The 21,893-nt window shown below is 51.8% G+C and overlaps 1 protein-coding gene across 2 annotated transcripts; it reads right to left on the reverse strand.

Moving 5' to 3' along the window:
• Positions 1-16: 16 nt before the first annotated feature.
• LOC133357570 (lysosome-associated membrane glycoprotein 1-like) lies at positions 17-20,189 on the reverse strand. 2 transcript variants are annotated; one of them, XM_061575558.1, is made up of 9 exons: positions 19,930-20,185; positions 15,022-15,125; positions 13,762-13,978; positions 13,317-13,475; positions 9,645-9,904; positions 8,274-8,396; positions 7,371-7,440; positions 5,975-6,148; positions 17-1,664 (listed from the first exon to the last, which is right to left on the reverse strand). In XM_061575558.1, the coding sequence occupies exons 1-9, from the start codon at positions 19,976-19,978 to the stop codon at positions 1,522-1,524; spliced, it is 1,299 nt and encodes a 432-aa protein (XP_061431542.1). In that variant the 5' UTR covers positions 19,979-20,185; the 3' UTR covers positions 17-1,521. The 2 variants fall into 2 exon arrangements, with proteins under 2 accessions (XP_061431542.1, XP_061431543.1); XM_061575559.1 differs by lacking the exon at positions 17-1,664 and adding an exon at positions 3,717-5,040 and having other exon boundaries at positions 19,930-20,189.
• Positions 20,190-21,893: the final 1,704 nt, after the last annotated feature.

Raw genomic sequence — 21,893 nt, forward strand, 5'->3', positions numbered from 1 at the left:
TTAAAAAAAATTTTTGCAGTTGACAATATCGGGCTCACAAAAGGCACCACCAAATTCGCAAGTTCCTTTATTTACACACATACGCGATTCATGAGCTCATTCAAATTCAAGTGGAAGCGACGATTGCGAGAGCGAGGCAAAACCTCCTGCTGTTGTATTATATTATATAAATACCGGTTGCGTACATGGATATGGAAACACAATTAAATCTCGCAAAGCGTCGTTTACACGAAGGCAAATCGTTGCTCCCAACCCTGAGGGTCCGACCCGCTGTGCGTTTCCACGTAAAACAGGGCAGTCACCACCCACCACAACCACCCCCCATCTATTTATACCCAAGCTCCCTTTCAATAAAATACATATGGGGGGGGGGGGGGGGGAAATCACTTCCTTTCGCTAACAGCATTGTATGCAGGCGGTATAACTACGGCTGGAGCACCAGCAGGTGATTATTATACGGCAATGGGGCTCATTATAGCAGCCTTCGTCAGGTGGAGCATTTGCAACGCCGCTATTTATTGCGGAACAAACCGGCTTACTTTTAGCTCACAACGTTGAATAATTCACCCAATTAACTGGTTCTGAAAGCGCTTCACCGCGAGCCGCAGCGTTAATGCAGCCAGCGGGTCATTATAATTTCCGTGGCTCGGCGAGAGCAAAGCCATCGCGCTCCGAGAAAACCATTCACTTCGCACGACGGGGAAACAAAAACCGGCGCTGAAAATAACGAGGAGAGCGAGAGAGATGTACAACTCGGTGCACCGTGACATTTACGGCTACCCCAGCTGCACCGCAGCGGGGTAAATGAGCACGCTTTGGCGGCACCGCGTTTCACGCGAGCGACGGAACGTTTTTACGTTTTTGTTGGAACAAAGTCAAACAAAAAGGACCTCTGGCAAAATGTTTTAGCAGTGGCTACTACGTGGGTGGCATGGCCCCTCGTGCAAAGACTGAAATGAGGGGGGGGCAGTCCAATTCCCCCCCCCCACCCTCCCCTGGTTATAGCCCAGCCAGTGGGCCCCAGTGCAGCTGCACTACCTGCACCTCTCAATAGCCATGCCAGTGCGGTGAAGCAGCAACGTCGGCAAGGCGCACGCACGGGCCCATCGTGCCCATCATCAACCCGACGACGGCTCCTTTCCAAACTTTACGGAAGCGTGCGAAACAATCCTCCTCCGGGCCTTCGTTGTGGGTCGCACCGCGTGTGGCTTGGCACGATGGCCGAAATTGTGTTCCACCGGACTGAGACGGCTTCCTCGGAAAATGTTTAATAATTTAAGCGCCCACCGCGCGGGATGGGATGGCGAGTGACACGTCAGACATGCGGAACACCGCACGGTGCAACCCGAAACGCGCGGAGAGATTATACAGCACAACCGCGTAAACGCACACCGTAGGGTCGGTCATCGAGATGGGAACGATTCCCTTGCGCGGACTGTGCGGCAACAAAAATCGGCAGGGACCCAAAAAAAACAACCACCAGAACACGTCTTCGTCCCCCGCCGAAATCGCCGAGCGGCCTCAGATCTCATCGTAGGTGGTGCGGCTCTTCTTCCGCCCGATGCCGTACGCGAGCACGGAGATGAAGACGAGGACTATCAGCCCGGCGCCAACCACGAGGGGCAGCACGAAGCCCAGCAGAGAGTCCTGGGGGCAGCTCACGGCTTGGGGTGGGCAGCACGGGTCGGAGGGGGGGTGGGTTCAAGGGACGGGAGATGGAGGGGATGGCGAGGTGTTTGTGCACGTGTTGGTCGTGTTTGTGGGTCCATGTGCGGCGCGTCGTGGGTGCGAGCGACCAGGGTTGGCACGCGTGCGTGGGTGGATGCCACGTGGTTTTGGTTGCGAGTGGAAATGCGTCGGTGGGTTTGGGAGCAGATGGGAGCAAGATGGGAAACGATGAAAGGCAAAGCAAAAGGAGAAGGATGTAAAGGCAAAAAAAACAAATGTACACGGAAAGAGAAATTGGTGAGAGTTAATCAAAAGAACGCGGCTCAACACCAAAAACAAAAAGGCATGGCAAAGTCGAGAGCAAGGATCAGTTCCTGAGGAGGTGTTAGTACACGCACACCACAGAAGGCTAAAGGCAAAGTCCGGTTCGTGTCAGGTGGCGGCGAGAGGTGTTCCGCTGAAAAGTAAACGACAGGACCAAGGGGGTTTTGCCACAGCAAAAACCGCGAGATTGTAACCAGAGCATCGTTTATCCCATCATACCCTTGCACGCCACGTGACATACGTACACCACTGCGATATAGGTCCAAGAGCCAGAGCAAAAAATATATAATTTGTACCACTTGAGGTCGTAGAGATGTATTGTATATGGCCAATGGTGAATTTAATTGGTAACCTCACCTATATTTCAAGTGGTTCACATAACTCACTGCTTTTGGGCATAGCGGTGAAATTTGAACTGGCAGAAAGTGATGCCACCCAGACTGCACAGCCATCGAGCATCATCGTCACTGGTGATGTTCACGTGACATGCAAATCATGGTGGGAAGACCAAATGGTAAAAGGTCACAAAGAGGACATCTAGACATTATGGTGTCGTATTATTATTACGACTACTTAGGGCAGAGTATTAGGCCTGGAAGAAAAAAAAATCATGATACATGAAGCACTTTCGATAAAACGTAATGTTTTTAAATATTTTATTTTTCTCATAATTGTCGTCACACGTCACCAAGAGCAGGGAGTACAGCCACGGGAGGACCTCATGGTGGTGTAGGGGAAGGCCGGAAGGGAAGGCCGGAGGGGCAGGGGGCAGGGGGTACCCCCCCCCCCCCTAAAAAAAACAACCCCCAGAGCAAAACAGCCGTCCAGTGGCCGGCCGCATAAACAGTCAAAGTATAATTTTTGCGTTCCCAGCAGTGGATGTGAAGAGTGGTGGTGGCGGGGGGGGGGGGGGGGGGGGGACACACACGCCAGGGGTTTAAAATACAACCGGCCGCCAGTCCTGGTAGTGGTGTCCAAAACAAAGTGAGGAGAGAAGCCCCCGTACAAGTACAAAACAAAATTTAAAACACGGAAGCCATTCTTTTGGAAGAAAAAAAAAAGCCTAATTTCGTCACAATTGTGTTATCAACTTTGGTTAAGCCATCACACCATGGGTTGGGGAGGATCGTTAACGGACGAGAAATGGAAGAGTTTAGTCGCCCTGCGGCTCGGCCTGAACGGGAGGAGGGAAGAGTCGGGCGCTGGGCGCTCGCCGTCATTCCTTTAGAACTGCTTGTTCTGTTTAGCGCGTTCATCCTTCCCCCGCACCTCTGATTAGCACGGTTGACCACGTGCGGTGCCAAAACACATTCCTGCGGAGGGAGCTGGTAGGAACGTTGGGTTGCTCGGTCAATGATCAGGGTCAACGGCGGCGTGGTGTATTCCGCAAATATGGCCGACTGTGAGGGCGGGCACAAGCCGGCGTGAGTAGGTTAAACGTTGAGTTTTATAAGGGCACAACGGGGTGACCAACCCCTCCCCACCCAGCCCCTACCCTCCCCACCCAGCCCCTCCCCACCCAGCCCCTCCCCTCCCCACCCAGCCCCTCCCCTCCCCACCCAGCCCCTCCCCACCCAGCCCCTCCCCTCCCCACCCAGCCCCTCCCCTCCCCACCCAGCCCCTCCCTCCCCACCCAGCCCCTCCCCTCCCCACCCAGCCCCTCCCCTCCCCACCCAGCCCCTCCCCTCCCCACCCAGCCCCTCCCCTCCCCACCCAGCCCCTCCACGACGGACGGACACAATAATCCCCTGTGGGCTGGTGTAACCAGGAGGTTCCTACCAGTTTAAGTTCAACATATAGTACATACAAATGGTGTTGAGATGAGATGCAATTCAGGACACGACATCAAACGCGTCGTTATAGTCGTTACCGAGCAACGTTGAAAACCTCAGTTGCCAAGCGGTTGGGAGGCAATGCTTACATGAATCTGACAAGAATGATCAGATGTCTTTCGAGGTCTCCGATGTGGTTCGGTTGTAAATTACAGGTTTCCCTCGATTTACGTGGTCGAGGAGTTGCAAAAAAAACAACAAAGAGGGGGGCACACAAAGCGTCACCGCATGAGGAGACGGCTGCCTGCCGAGTACCTCGTGCGGTACCTCACGCAGTACCGCCATTGTCACCATGCCCAACCGCAAACGGGCAAAGTCAAACCATGTAGTATTGCGAATATTGGGTAGAAATAGGTTCGCCACATATACGCGAGATCACACAAACCGAACCCGCATAGCGAGGAAACCCCAGGGGGACTTGAGGCACTTGGTTCAAATGAGATTTGTCATTGGCGCTGAAAAAGGGGCGGCCGTTTTAATTCACCGCTGGCGAAACGGTCACAGTGCTGGGCCGCTAGGTTGGAGGGCAAGGAAGACGTGAAGTTATAATTGCAAGCCATCAGCCGCAGTCCTGTTGGTTTGAATGTCACAAGAACAACATTCACAAACCGAAGCAGTGCAGAAGGGCTTGCACGCATCATAAATAACAACCTCTGCTGCTCATGTCAGGAATTAGAGAGTCTTTGGAGGAGGGTCCCAAATAAATGTTGTCAAGGCTGTGTAGAATTGAAGAACGGAAAATGTTGGGCAATGTCGAGCAGGATTTTTTTGTTGTCAAATGTACACCGGTATTCAACTCTTCACAATCCATTAGGTCAGACCAGATGTCGTGCTCGTCGGTACCAGGAGGTGGCATTACGATAGCGGTTTCCAATCTCTTAAATGTGGCCAACAACAGTGAAAAACTTGCCAACCGTTTGAAATGAATGTGATCATCAGATAAGGCACTCGTGTAAAGACATTGTTACGACCGAAGTTACGCTACTATTTTTACTTGGGTGGTACCAACATCTGCTCTGACCCCGTGGACTATCAAGGGTGGACGCCGCCGATCTTTGAGCGAAGGCGGCCGCGAATCAAAGCCTCGCATAGACCGATTGCCGCTTGTGTTGGCCATAGAGGTACGCGGTGAGCACAACGACGGCCAGGCAGGCGAGCGCAGCTCCCATCACGATGGGAATGATCCACTGCTTGGCATCCTGGGGGCACTCCACGGCTGTACGCACGAATGCACACGCGCGCGCACAGACACACGCGCGCGCGTGCGTGCGTGGCCCCCCACACAGACGCACCGTCAACCGCAAGACAAAGAGGCAGTCACAAAGCGATGATTTCCTGCTCCATCGGATGAGCCTTGGGGAGGGCGTTGCCGCACATCGCCTGTTTACAGCCCTGTGGAGCCAACGGTGGCAATTCCACGTTGCTATCGCGGGGGCGAGTTGATCCATTAGGACAACTGCTGGTTCTCAGAGCCAGAATCGGAATATTGATTTATACTGGAGGAATCCGAAGAGCTATAAAAGCTCTTTTTTTCACAGATGTCCTGTCAGGGCAGGTCAGAACATTACACCAAATACAAAAACACGATACGAGTGCAAAGTATAAGAAAGGTAAACAAATGACTTTGAAAAAAATTATACAAATAAAGCTCAAATATTTTACTTTACCAGGTATAGCCCACAGAGTGACCTTATGAGCTTCTCTTTGAGAAAGCGACCTGCTCACAAATGCTATACAGCTCAACGAAGCGGCTATCAGCCGTTGCACCGCTAGAGGGCGCTGCTACATCGCCGCATTCTCACGCGCCCCGACAAGAGACTCGCAAAAGCAAGCGACCAGCCAGTGGGTGCAGTACAGTCGGCCCGGTGCAAGGAGTGAAAAACTTCCTGCAGACACAGCGAGTGCAGTTTTGTGCATGGAAGGTGCAGGGCAGACCGCTCACCCGTGGCATGATGACCAGTTACGGGCATGGGTTACAGGGATAGGTGCAGGAGGGAGGGTGAAAGTTCAGGGGGCACAGGAGTTGGGGGGGGGCAGAGAGACGGGTAGGCACGCAGCAGAAACGGGACACAGGGAGGCAAGGGGAGGGGAGCAACAGGGACGAGACGCAGGGGATGGACGGAGGGGTGGAGACGCGAGTGGACGCTCACCCATGTCGTAGCGCCCCTTCGTCACGTGGAAGGGCTGCAGGTGCAGGTGGGAGACGAGCAGCTCCAACTCGGGCGTCACCACCACCGTCTGCTCGCTCGCACAGCTGTAGGAGCGGCCGAGCGGCGCCGCGAACATCGCCAGGCTCCCATTGCGCCCCGCCAACTCCAGCCACGCTGCCACGCGCGCAGAAACAACGCGCGCGTGGCGTTCACCCCGATCTCCACGGTGCCACGGCCCAGTGCTCGTCCCCTTACACGCGCGCCGGCTTCGGAGCGAGCCCTGTGGCGAGCATCCAGCCTCGGGCCCGTTGCTCGCCTTTTGCCTGCCATTCCAGCACCAGTCTCGTCTATCAGAATCTTTATTTATCCCGGGAGAAATCCGATGAAGCTCTTTTCGCATAGATGCCACCCAGTAGGTGTGGGTCTATTGGCCCATCGTACCTTCTACCGACAATGCATCCTGCCCAAGCCTATTTTACATGAAGCAAAGTCTGCAGTGTGTGTGTGTGTTTGTTCCGCGATCAGTGTGTTCCTTGGTCTCAGTGAACACAAAGCATACACCGCTCTGCATGCATGATTCCCAGATTATTCCATGTCGTTGTAATGTCCATACACAATGTCCGTGCATGCACGCACACGGCACAAGTGCAGACTCAAACAGAGTATTGGGGGGTGGGGGGGAGGGGCAAACCCCGATAGTAAGCGTAAAAAAATAAATCCGTAAAAACAAAGTTTTTCACTATAAATCCTTTATATGCGTGGCGGCTAGAGTCCTCTCGTCCTCTGGCTTGAGATGGCTGCCACCTATGGGTCAGATGATTGCCTGCCACCATTAAGCAATTGGTAATTAAATATAATTTATTTTTTCCTAAAAAGTGTAAAATTTTAGAAAAAAATTTTCACGAAAATAAATTGTCACGCACAACGAGTCTGTGTGCAAAATGTCAGCTCGATTGGATCACGGGAAGTGGGTTAAAAAACGACCGAAAGATTTGCACGGTCATAAGAGCACAAAGCAAGCAAGCAAGTGAACTTAATATAAAGGATTTAAAAACACCTGGGGCAAAATCCCGAATAAAATCTTCAAGACACGGGGGGTGGGGGGGGAGGAAACATTTCCCTAAACCAGTGGGACCGCCCCGGCCCAACAGGAATGTTGTGGCCACGAAGCCGGCTTGCAGTAAGGATTCCTACAATAATTCACCAAACAGGTTAATTTTTTAAAGTAGAACATCGCGGAACAGCGTCCAATACCACTTCAGTTAAAAAAATAAAATCACACAATTAGGCAGGCAATGCCATCTCCCCCCCCACCCCAACACTGGAGGTGGGGCAGCCGGGCATCTCCAGTGTGGGCAATGGCGCCCCGACCGGCCGAGGGGTGCCGTGTACTCACGCGCGTCCGGGAACGCGTCGAGCAGCGTCACGTTGACCGACGTGAGGTAGAACTTGTCCGTGGATTTGTTCTGCGAGCACGGACGTGGCAAACAAGGACGGAGGCAGAGTTTGACGAACCGAGGGCGTTGCGACGCCCTCAGTTCAACGTACGTTGGGGAGGAGAACCATCGTCGGACGTGAAAATTTAAAAGCGATTCAAAACCAAATGCCGAAACTATTCAATCTACTTAATCGCCTGAAAAAAACCCACGTGCATGGATTACACAAGGCTTTAATATCGCGGGTTTGCCAGAGTACAGTATTTTAAGAAGCGATCGTAACGTTACGCTCCAAGGCAAACAAGATGCCATGGGATACGCAACATCGCACGCATGGTGGTGTGCGATGATGCATACCTGTCAACCCCTTATCAGTGCCCTACATTATTAGACCAATTCAAATTGTCACTCCGTGCCCTGATAAAACTCAACGTTCATCCTACAAAGTCCCATCACAAGGAAGAAACAAATAGACACAAAATGTTTTTGCCCGTATTGAAACGGCTGTAACGCCACATGGACCTGAAAATTCTATTTCCTTGTGCAAGAATACAGGGTAAAGCGTGCGTTTGACCAGGTATAGATGACGTCATCTTCTTTGCTTTATTTGGACCACCAAATTTGGTGCGACCAGTTTTTATAGGGCAAGTCCCGATCGGCAAAAAAATGTTTTACCAAAAAGGTGTTGTGGATACCAAAACACCTTCACAGGAGTTGTATTGACCCTACGTTACACGCAAAGCACAAATGCTCACCAAATAGCGAAATCCAGAAACTCAACACCACTCACCACAAATTCCCCAGGACCACCCCACCCAACCACCCCTCCCTCCTGACCCTCGCCCTTCTCCACCCAAGCTCACCGCGCTGAAGCCGAGGAACACGGCGCCCTGGCTGAAGGAGAGCGAGAGGCTGGCCGTCGCGTCGCCGCACGAACCTGTGGCACTCGTCGCGTTGGGGTTCACGTGGAAAACGCCGCGCCGCGTCTGAGCGCATGGAGGAGGGGGGGGGGCCCAATCGCTTTGTCAACATTGTCAGCAACCTCAACACGGTCTTCGTAGTCTTTACCAGAGTCATCACGACTGTCGCAGTCGCGTCGTAGTCAACATTCACACCATCCGTGGTCGCAACGAAGCCAGGCACGCGTCTCGCGCGCGAACGCAAACAAACGCGAGGAGTTTTGGCGAATCGCGTTATTCCTCGTACTCCGCATGTACGACCCATTTGTCAGTCCGCTGCTGGATAAGGGGCCTTCCCGGGGTCGAGCGGATGCGTGCGAGGTCAATTGGCCGTCACCATTGTTGATGTAAAATATTTATCGACTGGCTTGATTGAGACTATCAATTCAGCACGCTTGAGAACCCGGTTTGAGCACAATTATTTCTGGGTCTCTGTGCCCATTGGGTCCTGCTGCGAGTTTGTAGGTCTACGACTGGTGACCAAGCCGAGACCAGCAACTTCACATTTCCGGGTGTCTTCCGAAACGCAGTTGTTTCTGCGCCCATTTCTATTTGCTTAGTTGTTGTGCCCATTTTTAGGATTACGGTTTGCAAAAGTAGAACCACTGCTGGCCTCTTGAGTTCCCAAATGGTTAAAATAATTCCAGATTTGAAGTTTTCGTGACTGCAAGGATCCATACTCTTTGGTTTTATCGGTAAAGTCACGTAGATGAAAAATAAAAATAATAATAAAAATTCATAAAATGAAAATAACTAAATTAAATCACGACGTTTCAGGGGCAACGCAAGCTTCCGTCATCAGGTGGAACAGCCACAGCAAAATTACTGTAGTGAGTAGAGAGAGCTATTTGTGACAAGCGTCCTAAAAGGACGTTATTAATCAGCTTATCTCAGCTTAACCCCCCCCCACTCCGCACGACGCCCCTCCCCCCGGCATCCCTCCTCCCTGGCTCCTCCCCCCCTCTTACCCTGTGTAATCGCTCGTCACAAATAGCTCTCTCTATTCACTACAGTAATTTTGCTGTGGCTGTTCCACCAGATGACGGAAGCTTGTGTTGCCTCCCAAACGTGGCGATTTAATTTAGTTGTTTTCATTTTTTTTCATTTCATCTACGCGACTTTACCGAAAGAACCAAAGAGTATGGTTAAAACAAAAAAACTACACAGAGTGATCAGTTTGCAAAGTCGAATCCCAGACTATGAGCAGGTGCTGTCTGCTCTGCGCTCCGACCTCCCAACCCACCAGTGCACCGCGTGTGGCCAGCAGCACCGCACCTCATTGCGCATCGTGCTGTACACCAGCACCACCTGCAGCGCCATCTGCGCCAGCAGGCAGCTGCGGTTGCCCACGCTGATGTTGTAGGAGCCGACGGGGACGGCCGGCGGAGGGCCCGTGGGGCTTGGGCTCGGGTTCGCGGGGCCGGGACTTGGGGTCACGGAGCTCGGGGTCACGGAGCTCGGGGTCGCGGGGCTCGGGGTCGCAGTGGTAGAAGTCGAGGGGGTCGTGAGCGGAAAGTCCTCCTTGCAGTGAGTCGCTGGGAGGGCAGACGAAACGATGATGAGCTTATTTGGGTTCTCGTTATTTTTCGATTTAAAGCTTTCGTGACTGCAGGGATTCATCTTCTTGGTTCTTTAGGTAAAGTGACGTAGAAGGGAAATAATAAAATAATAAAAATAAAACATTAATTAATTCTCACGACGTTTCGGCCACAACGCAAGCAGCCGTCCCCCCGAAAGACCTGGTCTTCACCTGTTCTTCACCGGAGGACGGCTGCTTGCGTTGTGGCCGAAACGTCGTGAGAATAATTTTATTATGGTTATTTATTATTATTTTATTATTTCCCTTCTACGTGACTTTACCGAAAGAACTAAGAAGATGATTCTCGTTATTTGTAAGATTTTTTTGGGATTGAGAATCCAGTTTCAGGCTCCGTCGGCCGACACCTGGAGTCAAACCCTGGATCTTAGCAATGTCGGCTTGGTACTCGGACCTCAAAGCCTTGATAGCTTGACCCCCCACCTAACCCTTAACAATAAAAACCCCCTTCAAAAGAACATTACATTTGAGAGACGCAGAATGAGTAATTTGTCAGTCACGTATGAACTCAATCTGCCAGGGACCCATCGCACAAATAAGCCGTTTGTGAACTACCCGACCCGAATAAAATTCTTAAATGAAGGACTGCAGTCTTATGGGTCACGCGAGTGGTGCTTGGACAGGCAGTCACCATGGAGACAGGCACAGCTGTAAGTGGCTGCGGGGATAAGTTTCCGACAGAAGGAAGTGCAGCAAAATCCATTGTTGTACCGTACGTCTACGTTTCCCTCCTCTCATCCGCTCCCTGGTTTTGCCAACCGTACCGACCAATGGGAAAGCTTGACCAAATAACCCACACGGCAAGTGGGGTAGGCCCCTGAACTGACAAAATGGCTGCACGGGTACCAGGAGCCAATCTCCACTTCCAACCCCCGCCACCCCAGGCAATCGCACCCAAAAATCGCTTAAACCGAGCCCCCATTCATTCATTCACCCACCCAGCCAGCATGTGCCACCACGACGCATCTTCCTCTTCACGCGTCTTTTTCAAAAATACTCAGGCACAGATGCTTTCATTCACAGCCGAAGCACGTGAAAGTGCCAATTATAGCCGATCCCAGCGGCTGCTGCTGCCGCTGCTGCTGCCGCCTCTGCTATTTGTACTCCGAGCCTTTTGGATGCCGACTCGCGGGTTTGTGCCCATCAAAGGCTGCGGCGATTTGTAAAAAAGAAAAAAGGCAGCCCCCACAAGCACTAGAAACAGTTGCCGCAAGTGTTCACTGGCTGGGTCGCATCTCCCGCAACGCGTTGGTTCGCGCTCAATTTCATGCCGCCGGTTTTTGTTAGGATGGGGGGAGAGGAAAAGGGGGAAAAAAAAATGGAAAAGTAAAGACCGAGACGACTGTACCAGCAGATGCAGGATAAGAAACATGGTTTTTAGGGACCCACTGTCTCAAAGAAAACAATCGTCTAAAGATTGAATAAACCCATAACGCCATACCCCCACGTCCAAACTCCAGCAAGGCCTGGGCCCAAGCCATCTCGGATGGGGTGAGGGTAGTCGAGATGTCGTGTGGGCCACAATTCACCACTCCGGAGTGAGCTTGGATAGGCCAAGGAACATTAGGGGTACAGATTCCCCCCATCGCCCGAGTACTGGCCCTGCCCCAAGCCCATACCTTCACCCTCACCCACTAAACCCTGGCACCACAACCTCCAACCCATTATCCCTCAAAGAAGGGGACCACTAATGTGCCTGCCGCATGTGCCTCACAGAGCGCCAAAACGAGACATGAGGCCGCACGGATTTGGGGGGCTTGGGAGGCAGTCACGTTCCTGTGCAAGAGCCGCCAGCCCCGCCCACTCAGCCGCCAGCCCCGCCCACTCAGCCGCCAGCCCCGCCCACTCAGCCGCCAGCCCCGCCCACTCAGCCGCCAGCCCCGCCCACTCAGTCGCCAGCCCCGCCCACTCAGTCGCCAGCCCCGCCCACTCAGTCGCCAGCCCCGCCCACTCAGCCGCCAGCCCCGCCCACTCAGCCGCCAGCCCCGCCCACTCAGTCGCTAGCCCCGCCCACTCAGTCGCTAGCCCCGCCCACTCAGTCGCTAGCCCCGCCCACTCAGTCGCTAGCCCCGCCCACTCAGTCGCTAGCCCCGCCCACTCAGCCGCTAGCCCCGCCCACTCAGCCGCTAGCCCCGCCCACTCAGCCGCTAGCCCCGCCCACTCAGTCGCTAGCCCCGCCCACTCAGTCGCTAGCCCCGCCCACTCAGTCGCTAGCCCCGCCCACTCAGTCGCTAGCCCCGCCCACTCAGTCGCTAGCCCCGCCCACTCAGTCGCTAGCCCCGCCCACTCAGTCGCTAGCCCCGCCCACTCAGCCGCTAGCCCCGCCCACCACCCAAGTGGCCCCCACCCACCACCCACGTAGCCTCACCCACCACTTCGGAGTGGGGACACCAGAATTGTGCACAGGCCTGTTGTGAATCCAATGGGCCCTAACCTCGGAAGGGAGAGAATATTGCTGGTGGGCATTCCACATGATGGAGCCATCACACAGCGCTGCCCAGAGTGGCAGCCGAGCAGCCGGACGTTAGTGGTGGGGTAAAACATGTAGATCTGGCCGTGGGCCCAGAAATGCCCTATTCTTGTCAAGGGTCTCGTGGGATTTAAAGTCCGGACGAATTGAGACTGCGAGCCTGTGGTGACGTAACGAACCGCGGGCACCAACTCGTCGCGGGAAAAAATCAAATACAAGGGGCACTCAAACCTGCGTCTCCACTAAAACAAATAAAAAGTGTACCTTAGGCCGATGTATGGAAATGAAAACTGTGCCCCTGCTTAGACTTGCGCATGCACAATGGAACTGGGAAAATGCGGTGGAGTGTGTGGATCTCGGGGACATTTTTGAAAGTTGACGAGGATTAAAAAAAGGCAACATAAATTTGGCAGACCAGAGTCGGTAGGAGCTGTTCTGGAACGCGAAGAGCGATCGTGGAAAGAAAGGTAGCAACGCGCCAACAAAAGAACATTTTAAAATTGGTGCACATCACCTAGCACGATGGAATGGAAAACGAACATTTACAATAAAAATTAAGCAAAAAAGCTCAAAATTGTGCCCGAGAAACAGGAATAGTCGCGTGCTTGGAGAGAGCGCGCGAGAAAGAAAGAGAGCACCAAATGGATTAGAGAGTTTAAGGACATCACACTGAATGTTAAGAACGTGAACGAAAAAAACAAGTTAAGTGACGTCGATATTGAAGGTAACAAAAAGTGTGTCTTGTTGCAGGACATCACCGCTTACTGGAAGCAATGACGCCCGGTGGGAGAGACCAACAATGGAAAGGCAGCCAAATGGGGGGCGGGGGAGAAACCACCGTAGTGGGGGGGGGGGGAGCAGCAACCACCACCTCGCTCACCCACGTTGCTGATTTCGTCGTCGACCACGTAGGGCTGTATGCGCAGGTTCCACAGCGTGACGGAGGCGTGCTTGGAGGTGACCGACTGCTTGGCCCAGCAAGTGAACGCCGTGTTGAGCGGAGCCGCGATGTCGCTCTCGAACAAGACCACCTTGATATCTGGGAGAGCAACACGTGGCACGGCGGGGGATTTGCTCGGGCGCACGGGAGCTGGACAGCATTTCACGTGGCGAAATGTTACGTACGTACGTGCATGCGTGCGCGAACGTCAAACTTCTTTCGCACCGTACGCAGCCAATCGTGACACTCTTCTGGGGGAAGAGTGCAGCGTCGTTCCTCGTTTTTAAAATCTCCATAGGACGCTCTTCCAGGGACCGGGGAAGTGGAAAGCCGAGATTGGCGCTCACCCCGCTCGTCGCTTCCGATGGCAGCGCATCGAAATCACCTTTGTCTCTGGCGCTGGGGAAGATTTCTGGGTCGCCGAGGTTGTACACGAAGTGCCACGCGTCGCCGCGGAAAGAGGTGTCGTTGTGGTTCATGACGACGGAGAGCGTGTGCCGCCACTTGCTGAAGCTCAGCGTCAGGTCCACGTCGCGCCCGCCACCACCGCACTCGGTGCCCACCGTGGACGCGTTCAGCGGGAGGTCAAAGGTCGCCATTCCCTGGGCACAGGTTGACACCGCCGGGGGTCGGGTGGGGGGAGCGGTGAGGCACACTTCGTCATCCACAAGAGGTTTTTTTGGGGTGAGATGGCGTAAGGATAAATGTGTCGTTAAACCCGGCACCACCCGACACGGCCAATTAGTAAGGTTTGTCACGTAAAACAAAACGCGCCAATTAGTTTCTAGTTCAGCACACCGGTGTGCTGGAGAGTAAACCCACAACATTCATTCGTCATAACTGTGACCCATCCACTGCTGGATGAAGGCCTCCCTGCGAGCCATCGCCACCTCTCGTGGTCGTGCGATTTGACAATCCTCGCACCAGCACACAAGCAGATTTACAAATCCTTCTGCTGGGCGAATGTCTTCCCATGCTGCATTGGCGGGCGATATTGTTTAACTATACTTGACCAGGCTGGTCAGTGCGGGTTGGTGAAGGTGGGTGGGCAGCATAGATGTTAACATCTCGCCACCATGGCACCCTGAAGATTTCAGATGAAGCGCCCTAAAAATATATGTAGTGTATAGCCCTTTATCGACACGCTGCTGGATGAGAGAGCATTTGAGTCGAAGGAATTGTTTGATCATACTCCACCATGTTGGTCAGTGTGGGCTGGCAAAGAGCGGGGGTTCAGATAATTCGCTTGTCACCAACTTCAGCCGTGGAAGGACATCGACTTTCAGGCTACCAGGTTCAGCTCAACGCGGAATATCGCTGCGATATTCCGCGTCGATGCGCGCGCCGTTCTCTCCTCCCAGCACGTGGGACAAAAAAGCGAATTTCGTTTCATGGAAGGAGTTTCCTCGGCAAGCAGAGATACACGTCTGACGTCGTGCAAACAACGCGTGGCATCGCCAACTGATGCAACCAAGTCAATCCTCGCGCATTTGCCAAAGGTGGCTCCTGAGAAATAATATCGCAATGCAGCCAAGGGGGGGGGGGGGGGCGGGGGGGAATGTGTCGCTGCGTCAGGGTGTTCTGTTGCGGATCGATACGGGGCACACGGAGAGAGAGAGGGCGAGCGAGGAGGCGTCCAGTTTACCATCGAGCCGTCCTCGAGCTCGTACTGGACCTGGAATTGCGCTGACACGTTGGCAACGACGCAGATGCTTCCATCCTCGGGGTCTCGGGCGATGAAGGATCGCGCTGCAAGGGCACACGCCAAAAACAAATAGCGCACGCACGCACAACCGCAAAACAAGAACAGCGAGCGTCAGCAAGGAGTTGCCGACACTCGGCACACGCGTTCCCCACCACCACGATCAATCCTCCTCCAAAGCTCCCCCGCACACTTTCACCTCCATACCCCCTCCCCCAAATCCCTTCTAGCACACCGCACGACGACTGCAGGGTTGGGTGTTGTCCGTTGCATGGGTGTAGTGATTGGACTGTGCAGTGAGAAGACTTAGAGGACTGCAGAGCTTGGAGAGGGGCAGGGGGGGGAATTTGTTGCTGGCTCACTGCCTGGCTGCTGCTGTCGCCTTTCCACTTGTCTCAAACGTGAATTTGAAATAAACGTCAACCGGGGTTGACTGTACGTGCCTCCGAGTCGTTCACGCTCCGAGAGAGATCGAGCGAGCGAGCGACTACGGTGCGGCGGTGGCGGCACTTTGCAAGTTGACGTTATTTATTGTGAAGGGGAGTCCGTAAGCCGGAGTTGCACATAGTGGTGAACAGGAGTTGTGGTGGTTGAAAGTCTAGATTTGTTCATCTATAAGAATAATAATTAATAATTTCAACTTGTAAACACGCCGCAAAGTATTCCACTCGCTCTCTTCGGAGACATAACTGGGTTTACAAGGTTTCCTCATCGGTAACGTCATCAATCAAGTCCCCACCACTCATCAAAAACCCACGATTGTCATCCAAGACCGCGAGTGGGGGCAACCCCTGCCCGTTCTAGAGCCCCTCTCCCTCCCTGACGGAGCCCTGAGACCAACAGCGGCGGCGCGTCCCCGCTACGGGAGAGTGGCGTTACATTTGGCACCTCGGCTGGTACGCGCGGGGATGTCACGATGTGCTTTCTGCCACCAACACCGCACATTTGGCGACGCCACTTCAAATACCCGGGGGTGGGTGGACGGGGAAGGGGCAATCCAGAAGCCAAAGCACACTCCGGTAAACGCTCTCGTGGGCTTCCCACGAGCAAAGATACCCACGTGGAGGAGATGTTACATCAAAAGGTACAGTAGTAGCCTTGTAGAAGGAATTACGTTTATTATTTCGATTTAAAGCTTTCGTGACTGCAGGGATTCATCTTCTTGGTTCTTTCGGTAAAGTCACGTAGAAGGGAAGTAATAAAATAATAAAAATAATAAAACATAATAAAATAATTTTATTATATTATATTATTTTATTATGTTTTATTTTTATTATTTTATTACTTCCCTTCTACGTGACTTTACCGAAAGAACCAAGAAGATACGTTTATTATTATTAACGTTCGTCAAAAGTGGCAGAGTGGCTCATAAATCAGAAGGTTGAGAGTTGAAATTCCAGGAAGTTAAACTCGGGCCCATCATCTCCTGGTGGTTGAAAGGGAAGTTGGTAGCGATTTGATCTAAAACAGACCCACCCACCATATCGAAGTGTGCATTTTTCACCGCTTTTCTCCGAGCAATCGGGTGGCTAAGTGGGCAGACGGCCGAGACGGCACTGCCGAGATTTCTGGGTTAAAAAATCCAAGCTTCAGCCGCCTGGGATTAAACCGGTTAATAAACTTTGGCGAGGTGGTCTCAGCTCAGTCACCGCTAGTTTAGTTCTGCACTTGATTTGGAAAAATTATAGCTCCGAGCGAGGCTTAACCTGGCATGCACAAAACATTAACCTTGGTGGCATAGAGGGTGGGAAAGTGCTACCCGTCCTCTTGTGCAAAGAACAAGTGCTCACGCGAAGCACCTGCCCAGCAATACTGCATCCTGCAGATTTGAAGGACGGATAAAAATACAGCCTGGCCCAGGAATCAATAATAATGTCTTTGATTTAGCCATATCAGCTTCAGTCTCAAAATAGTTTTTTTTTGTCTTCTTCTTCCATGCGGGTCCTGCTGCATTGGGATCGTTTGGCCGATTCCATGATTGAGAGTTTGTGGCTTTGTGTTTAAACAACCTGGAGCAGACCTTGTGTTTGACCGGCAATGTCGGTTTAAAACGCAACCTCCAAACAGCCTTCGCCCTTCTGGAGCACATCAGCAGAGCCAAGAGTTCCTATCTTATCTAGATTCATAAAGCACCTTATTCAAAGGCGCTTTTCTAATAATTATAAAATTGGACATAAGATGATAGTGCTTGAGATAGTGGGATTATAAAAAGTGGTGTAGTTACAGTGACAGGAGAACAGGCGGGAATTGTTCAGGAGGGGTTGGGGTAGTGACAGGGGTTTGAGGGATTGAGTGCAGGGAGGCTCTCATCCAGCAGTGGATTGTCAAAGGCAGTACATGTTCACCATGTACTATTAATAGCTCTCGCAAGGAGACTGGAAAAATGGTCTTCTGCCGCCAGTGCATTACCCAAGTGTACAAAACCACACGTCAGCATCAGCTGCCAACCAGAAAAATTCAATTAAAGTTCATTTCCATAAACACTCTGGCATGGGCGCTCACACACAAGCGCCTGTAACAGGGCTGTAAATAGACGACGTGACAACATGGATGTAGACCCCAGGGAAGGCCCTCCTGGTCGACTCACCGTCTCACCTTCCCCGCACCCCGGTGTTTCAGTTCCTTGAGCCTGTGGGGTAGCAGAGCGGATCATGGGGCCCTGACGTAGCCGAAAACCTGGGTTTGAGCCCAGGTTTCAGCCGCCCAACTGGGTTCTCAAGTTTAGGGAGCTGGTCTCGACCTGGTCACCAGGGTGGAAGAGGGTCTCTGCGAGGGATGCTCCACTCCGCTACTCTTGATGCAATCATCTGGCTCAACCACCTCATCAAAACATTAAATCGGTTGCTCCACATCTACTATAAGAAGCATAACCACCAATGACTAAATTACTCAATTGTTTATTAGACACCAATTGACTTGTATAGAGAATCAGTGTTGTACCTCCGCGACCCAGTTTGGGGAGGCCATCATCCAGCAGGGGATTTATAATAGAGGGCCGCACGTGTAGCTGAATTAGAGGCAGGAATTTCGATTTAAAGCTTTCGTGAATGCAGGGATTCATCTTCTTGGTACTTTAGGTAAAGTCATGTAGAAGGGAAATAATAAAATAATTAAAATAAAACATCATAAAAGAATTCTCACGACGTTTCGGCCACAACGCAAGCAGCCGTCCTCAGGTGAAGAACAGGTCTGTCGAAAAGACAGCGTCTGACGCGGTCTTTCCGACAGACCTGTTCTTCACCTGAGGACGGCTGCTTGCGTTGTGGCCGAGACGTTGTGAGAATTATTTTATTGTTTTATTTTGATTATTTTATTATTTCCCTTTTACGTGACTTTACCGAAAGAACCAAGAAGAAGAATCAGTGTTGTATAGATACCTCCGCGACCCAGTATGGGGAGGCCATCATCCAGCAGGGGATTTATAAAAGAAGGCCGCAGGTGAAGCTGAATTAGAGGCAGGAAGTTTCACATCGTTGCACATCTCACCTCTGGAATTGTCTTGGCGTCAAGGACATCACCTACCTCCCACTTCCAGATCCTGCTTATAATAATGATCGTCATATGATCACAATCACTCATTGTATCACGATTACAATCGTAATTAAATCGTGATCACAGGGCCAGGCGTGATGGCGATCTCCACCTGCGGTTTAGCGCTATGGATGAGATGGTTGGTGGATCAAGGAGAGGTGTGCACCGAAAGTGGATTTAATCCATCTGTGCGGAGTTATAGGCGTTATCCCCTTGCGAGCGCGGTGGATTTTGACTGGGTTACTCCCAGTTTGCTTCCACGCGAAGTAAAACTGATCTTTTAAAAAAAATGGAAATCGGCCAAACATCCCAATGTAGCAGGATCTTCGTGAGAATGGGAGCCTTGAGACTCGCTGATGAATTCACGCGGCGTTTAAAATAGGGCATCTGTATACTCGTGCGTGCTCGCACATTGACTACGCGCGTGATTAAATAATCCGGACTAAATTTACACCCCTCGAGTCAATCCATTGCGGCAGGCCTCGTCACGCCGTTCCGATCATCAGTCAACGGAGGCTGCCTGACCATACTTCACCCGCGTTAGTCGGCGTGGGTTCAATAGAGAGGGGGGGGGGGGGTCAGGGCTCAATGACCGGTTCAGGCATCACTCGCCGCGTACGTTAGCCGTGCACAGGAATCGAACTCAGGTGGCCTGGTTCCTAGCAGTGCGACATCCACTGCCGTAATTAAGTGGCGCTGTGATTAACGCGCTGCGCTGTAACCCCAGCTTGATAGGTTCGATTATTGACCACCGTTCACATCAGTTGACGAGTAGCCCGAATCGGTTCTGCAGTTCCCCGCTTACAAATACCCCCCACTCCATCCCCCCACTCGCCGTGACGGCGTGGGATGGAGGCCTTCATCCAGCAGTGGAATGATCAAAGACATTATTATACGAGGCCGACATAGAAATACAACAATTACACGCGCGCAGATTATCCACAGCAGGCCTCGATAACAGCTGCCCGGTAATAATTGGTCAGGGTCCAACACCGTCCATGATCACAATCATCATCACCATCATCATCACAATCAGCAACACCGTCCATCATCACCATCACCACAATCAGCATCACAATCATCATCACAATCATCATCACAATCAGCAACACCGTCCATCATCACAATCATCACCATCATCATCATCACAATCATCATCACCATCATCATCACAATCCTCATCACCATCATCATCACCATCATAATCACAATCATCATCACAATCAGCAACACCGTCCATCATCATCACCACAATCAGCATCATCACAATCAGCATCATCATCACCGTCGTCGTGAACGCGGGAGGAACGGCTGCCATACCCAGGTGGAGGAAGCACCACAACAGAGGCAGCGCGCACGGAATCCTCATGACGAAACGTTCTTTTCAAAAGGGCAGCAGCGCAGAGCAATCGCCACAACAGTCGTCGCGGTATTGTATCTAAACAGTCTTTAGTTGGGGTTCAGAGCGGCCAAGAATACGCACGCAGCGAGAGAGGGAGCGAGAGCCTTCGCGAATGGTGTCACACAGCATCAGCAGCAAGAGGGGGGGGGAGGAGGGATTATTCCGGAGCCACTTATAGCAATCATCCCTCCTCCGTCATGTGATCCTTATCATCTCCTGGTCGCGGGTCACGTGACTCGTGGTGGAGGGGGGAGGGATGTAGTGCCATCTCCGTCGGCGATGGTAATACAATAGCGTTGCCATCATCATCAGCAGCAGCATCAGCGTTAATTGCGTGTGGCGCATCGTGGTGCAGTGGTTGGCGGTGCATCCGACCAAAAATTGCCGTCTGGTGCAATTACATCACAGATCGTGAGCGATGGCTGTGAAGTTTTGGAGGCCTAATTCATCCTCCAGTGGATTGGCCATGGCCCATTATGATGATGTTGACAAAATAAGTAAGCAGTGTATGTACGCAGAACTTCTTTCGCACCGTACGTACGTCTCTCTTTGTCACGTATACGTCTCTACGCGTAAAAAACACATTTTGTGCGTAAAAGTGTCTGAAACGATCCCATAAACCGCACGACCTTCCGGGAAGTGCATCATTTCAGCAGCATTGATTCCGGGGAGCCGGACTGCTGATGAGGAGACACTGCGCGCGCCCCGAGGGTCCAGCATCAAGGTTGTGTGTGAGATAATGACCCGGGGCAGGAAGTGATTACATTACCAATCGCATTGTTACACAAAAAAATAACAATGGAATGTCAACAATGCTCAGAGACGTCCATAAATTAGAATTTTAACATCTGTTTTATTTACAGAAAGGGTAAAATATATTCTTATTTTTATTACAGATATAATGGGTTATATACTGGCAAAAAAACATCTCATCATTGAAACACTGAATTCTGCATGCGACTTTGAATCTTTTTTTTGGACCAATTCATGTGAGTTATTCGTAAACTCCTCCGATGATGATTACGTCTTAAATTCAGTCGTAAATCCGATGTAAATGTTTTGGTGGCGTTCAGTGTCATCTCCGGGTGGGGATCTGTCCCACAACGCCGGTACCCAGACGACCAAATTTGGGGCCGTCCATAAATGACGTCACGCGATTTTTGACGAATTTTACCCCCCCTCCTCGTCACACGGCGTCACAAAGTCAGACCCCCCCCTCAAATATGACATCACAAAGCTCTGCCCCCCCCCCCAAAAAAAACATTTACATTTTGAAAATAAAAATGCTTCAAATCGCTTTAAACTATTGTCATTGTAGTGCGTATTTAATGTGGCGCTGCACTCTGATGTTGTAGGAGTGTTGTTATAACAATTAGTGTTGTTATAACAATTAGAGTTGTTATAGCAATTATATATTTATTTAAAGTTGCGCATTTTGATGTGACGTCACATTTCTCAACCCCCCCCCTTCTCGTCACACATCGTCACACATATCTGACCCCCCCCCCCCGAGGTGCGTGACGTCATTTATGAACGTCCCCTTGGCCAGAATTGATGTTGCGTGAGATCAATTAAGGGCGAGCGGTGAGTCGGCGAAGCGATATGAGTGTGACTCACCACGACCCCGTGACCACTCGCTTACTCCTCGCATAGCGTGCCGACTGATTGCATCTTTAGCAATTAGCTCCGATGATTAATTATTACCACCTCGCCATGCAGATTTACGGAGAGTGTATGTGCATTGCGGGGTGGGAAGATGCTGGCGGGGGGGGGATGTCTGTGGCCAGATCACCCGCAAAGCCTAAGCAGGCGTTCTAGATTTGAAGCTTTCGTGACTGCAAGGATTCATATTCTTAGGTTTTTTCGGTAAAGTCACGTAGGT

The sequence above is a fragment of the Lethenteron reissneri genome, chromosome 58, assembly GCF_015708825.2.
Source record: "Lethenteron reissneri isolate LAM-NWPU_2019-01 chromosome 58, ASM1570882v1, whole genome shotgun sequence".
Lineage (NCBI taxonomy): Eukaryota > Metazoa > Chordata > Hyperoartia > Petromyzontiformes > Petromyzontidae > Lethenteron > Lethenteron reissneri.

Coding starts and splice junctions, on each gene's coding strand:
- LOC133357570 (XM_061575558.1), bottom strand. CDS start 19,978: ATGAGGATTCCGTGCGCGCTGCCTCTGTTGTGGTGCTTCCTCCACCTG. Junction 13,476..13,761: donor CCCCAGCGCCAGAGACAAAG/GTGATTTCGATG, acceptor TTGCTCTCCCAG/ATATCAAGGTGGTCTTGTTC. Junction 9,905..13,316: donor CGACGAAATCAGCAACGTGG/GTGAGCGAGGTG, acceptor CTGCCCTCCCAG/CGACTCACTGCAAGGAGGAC.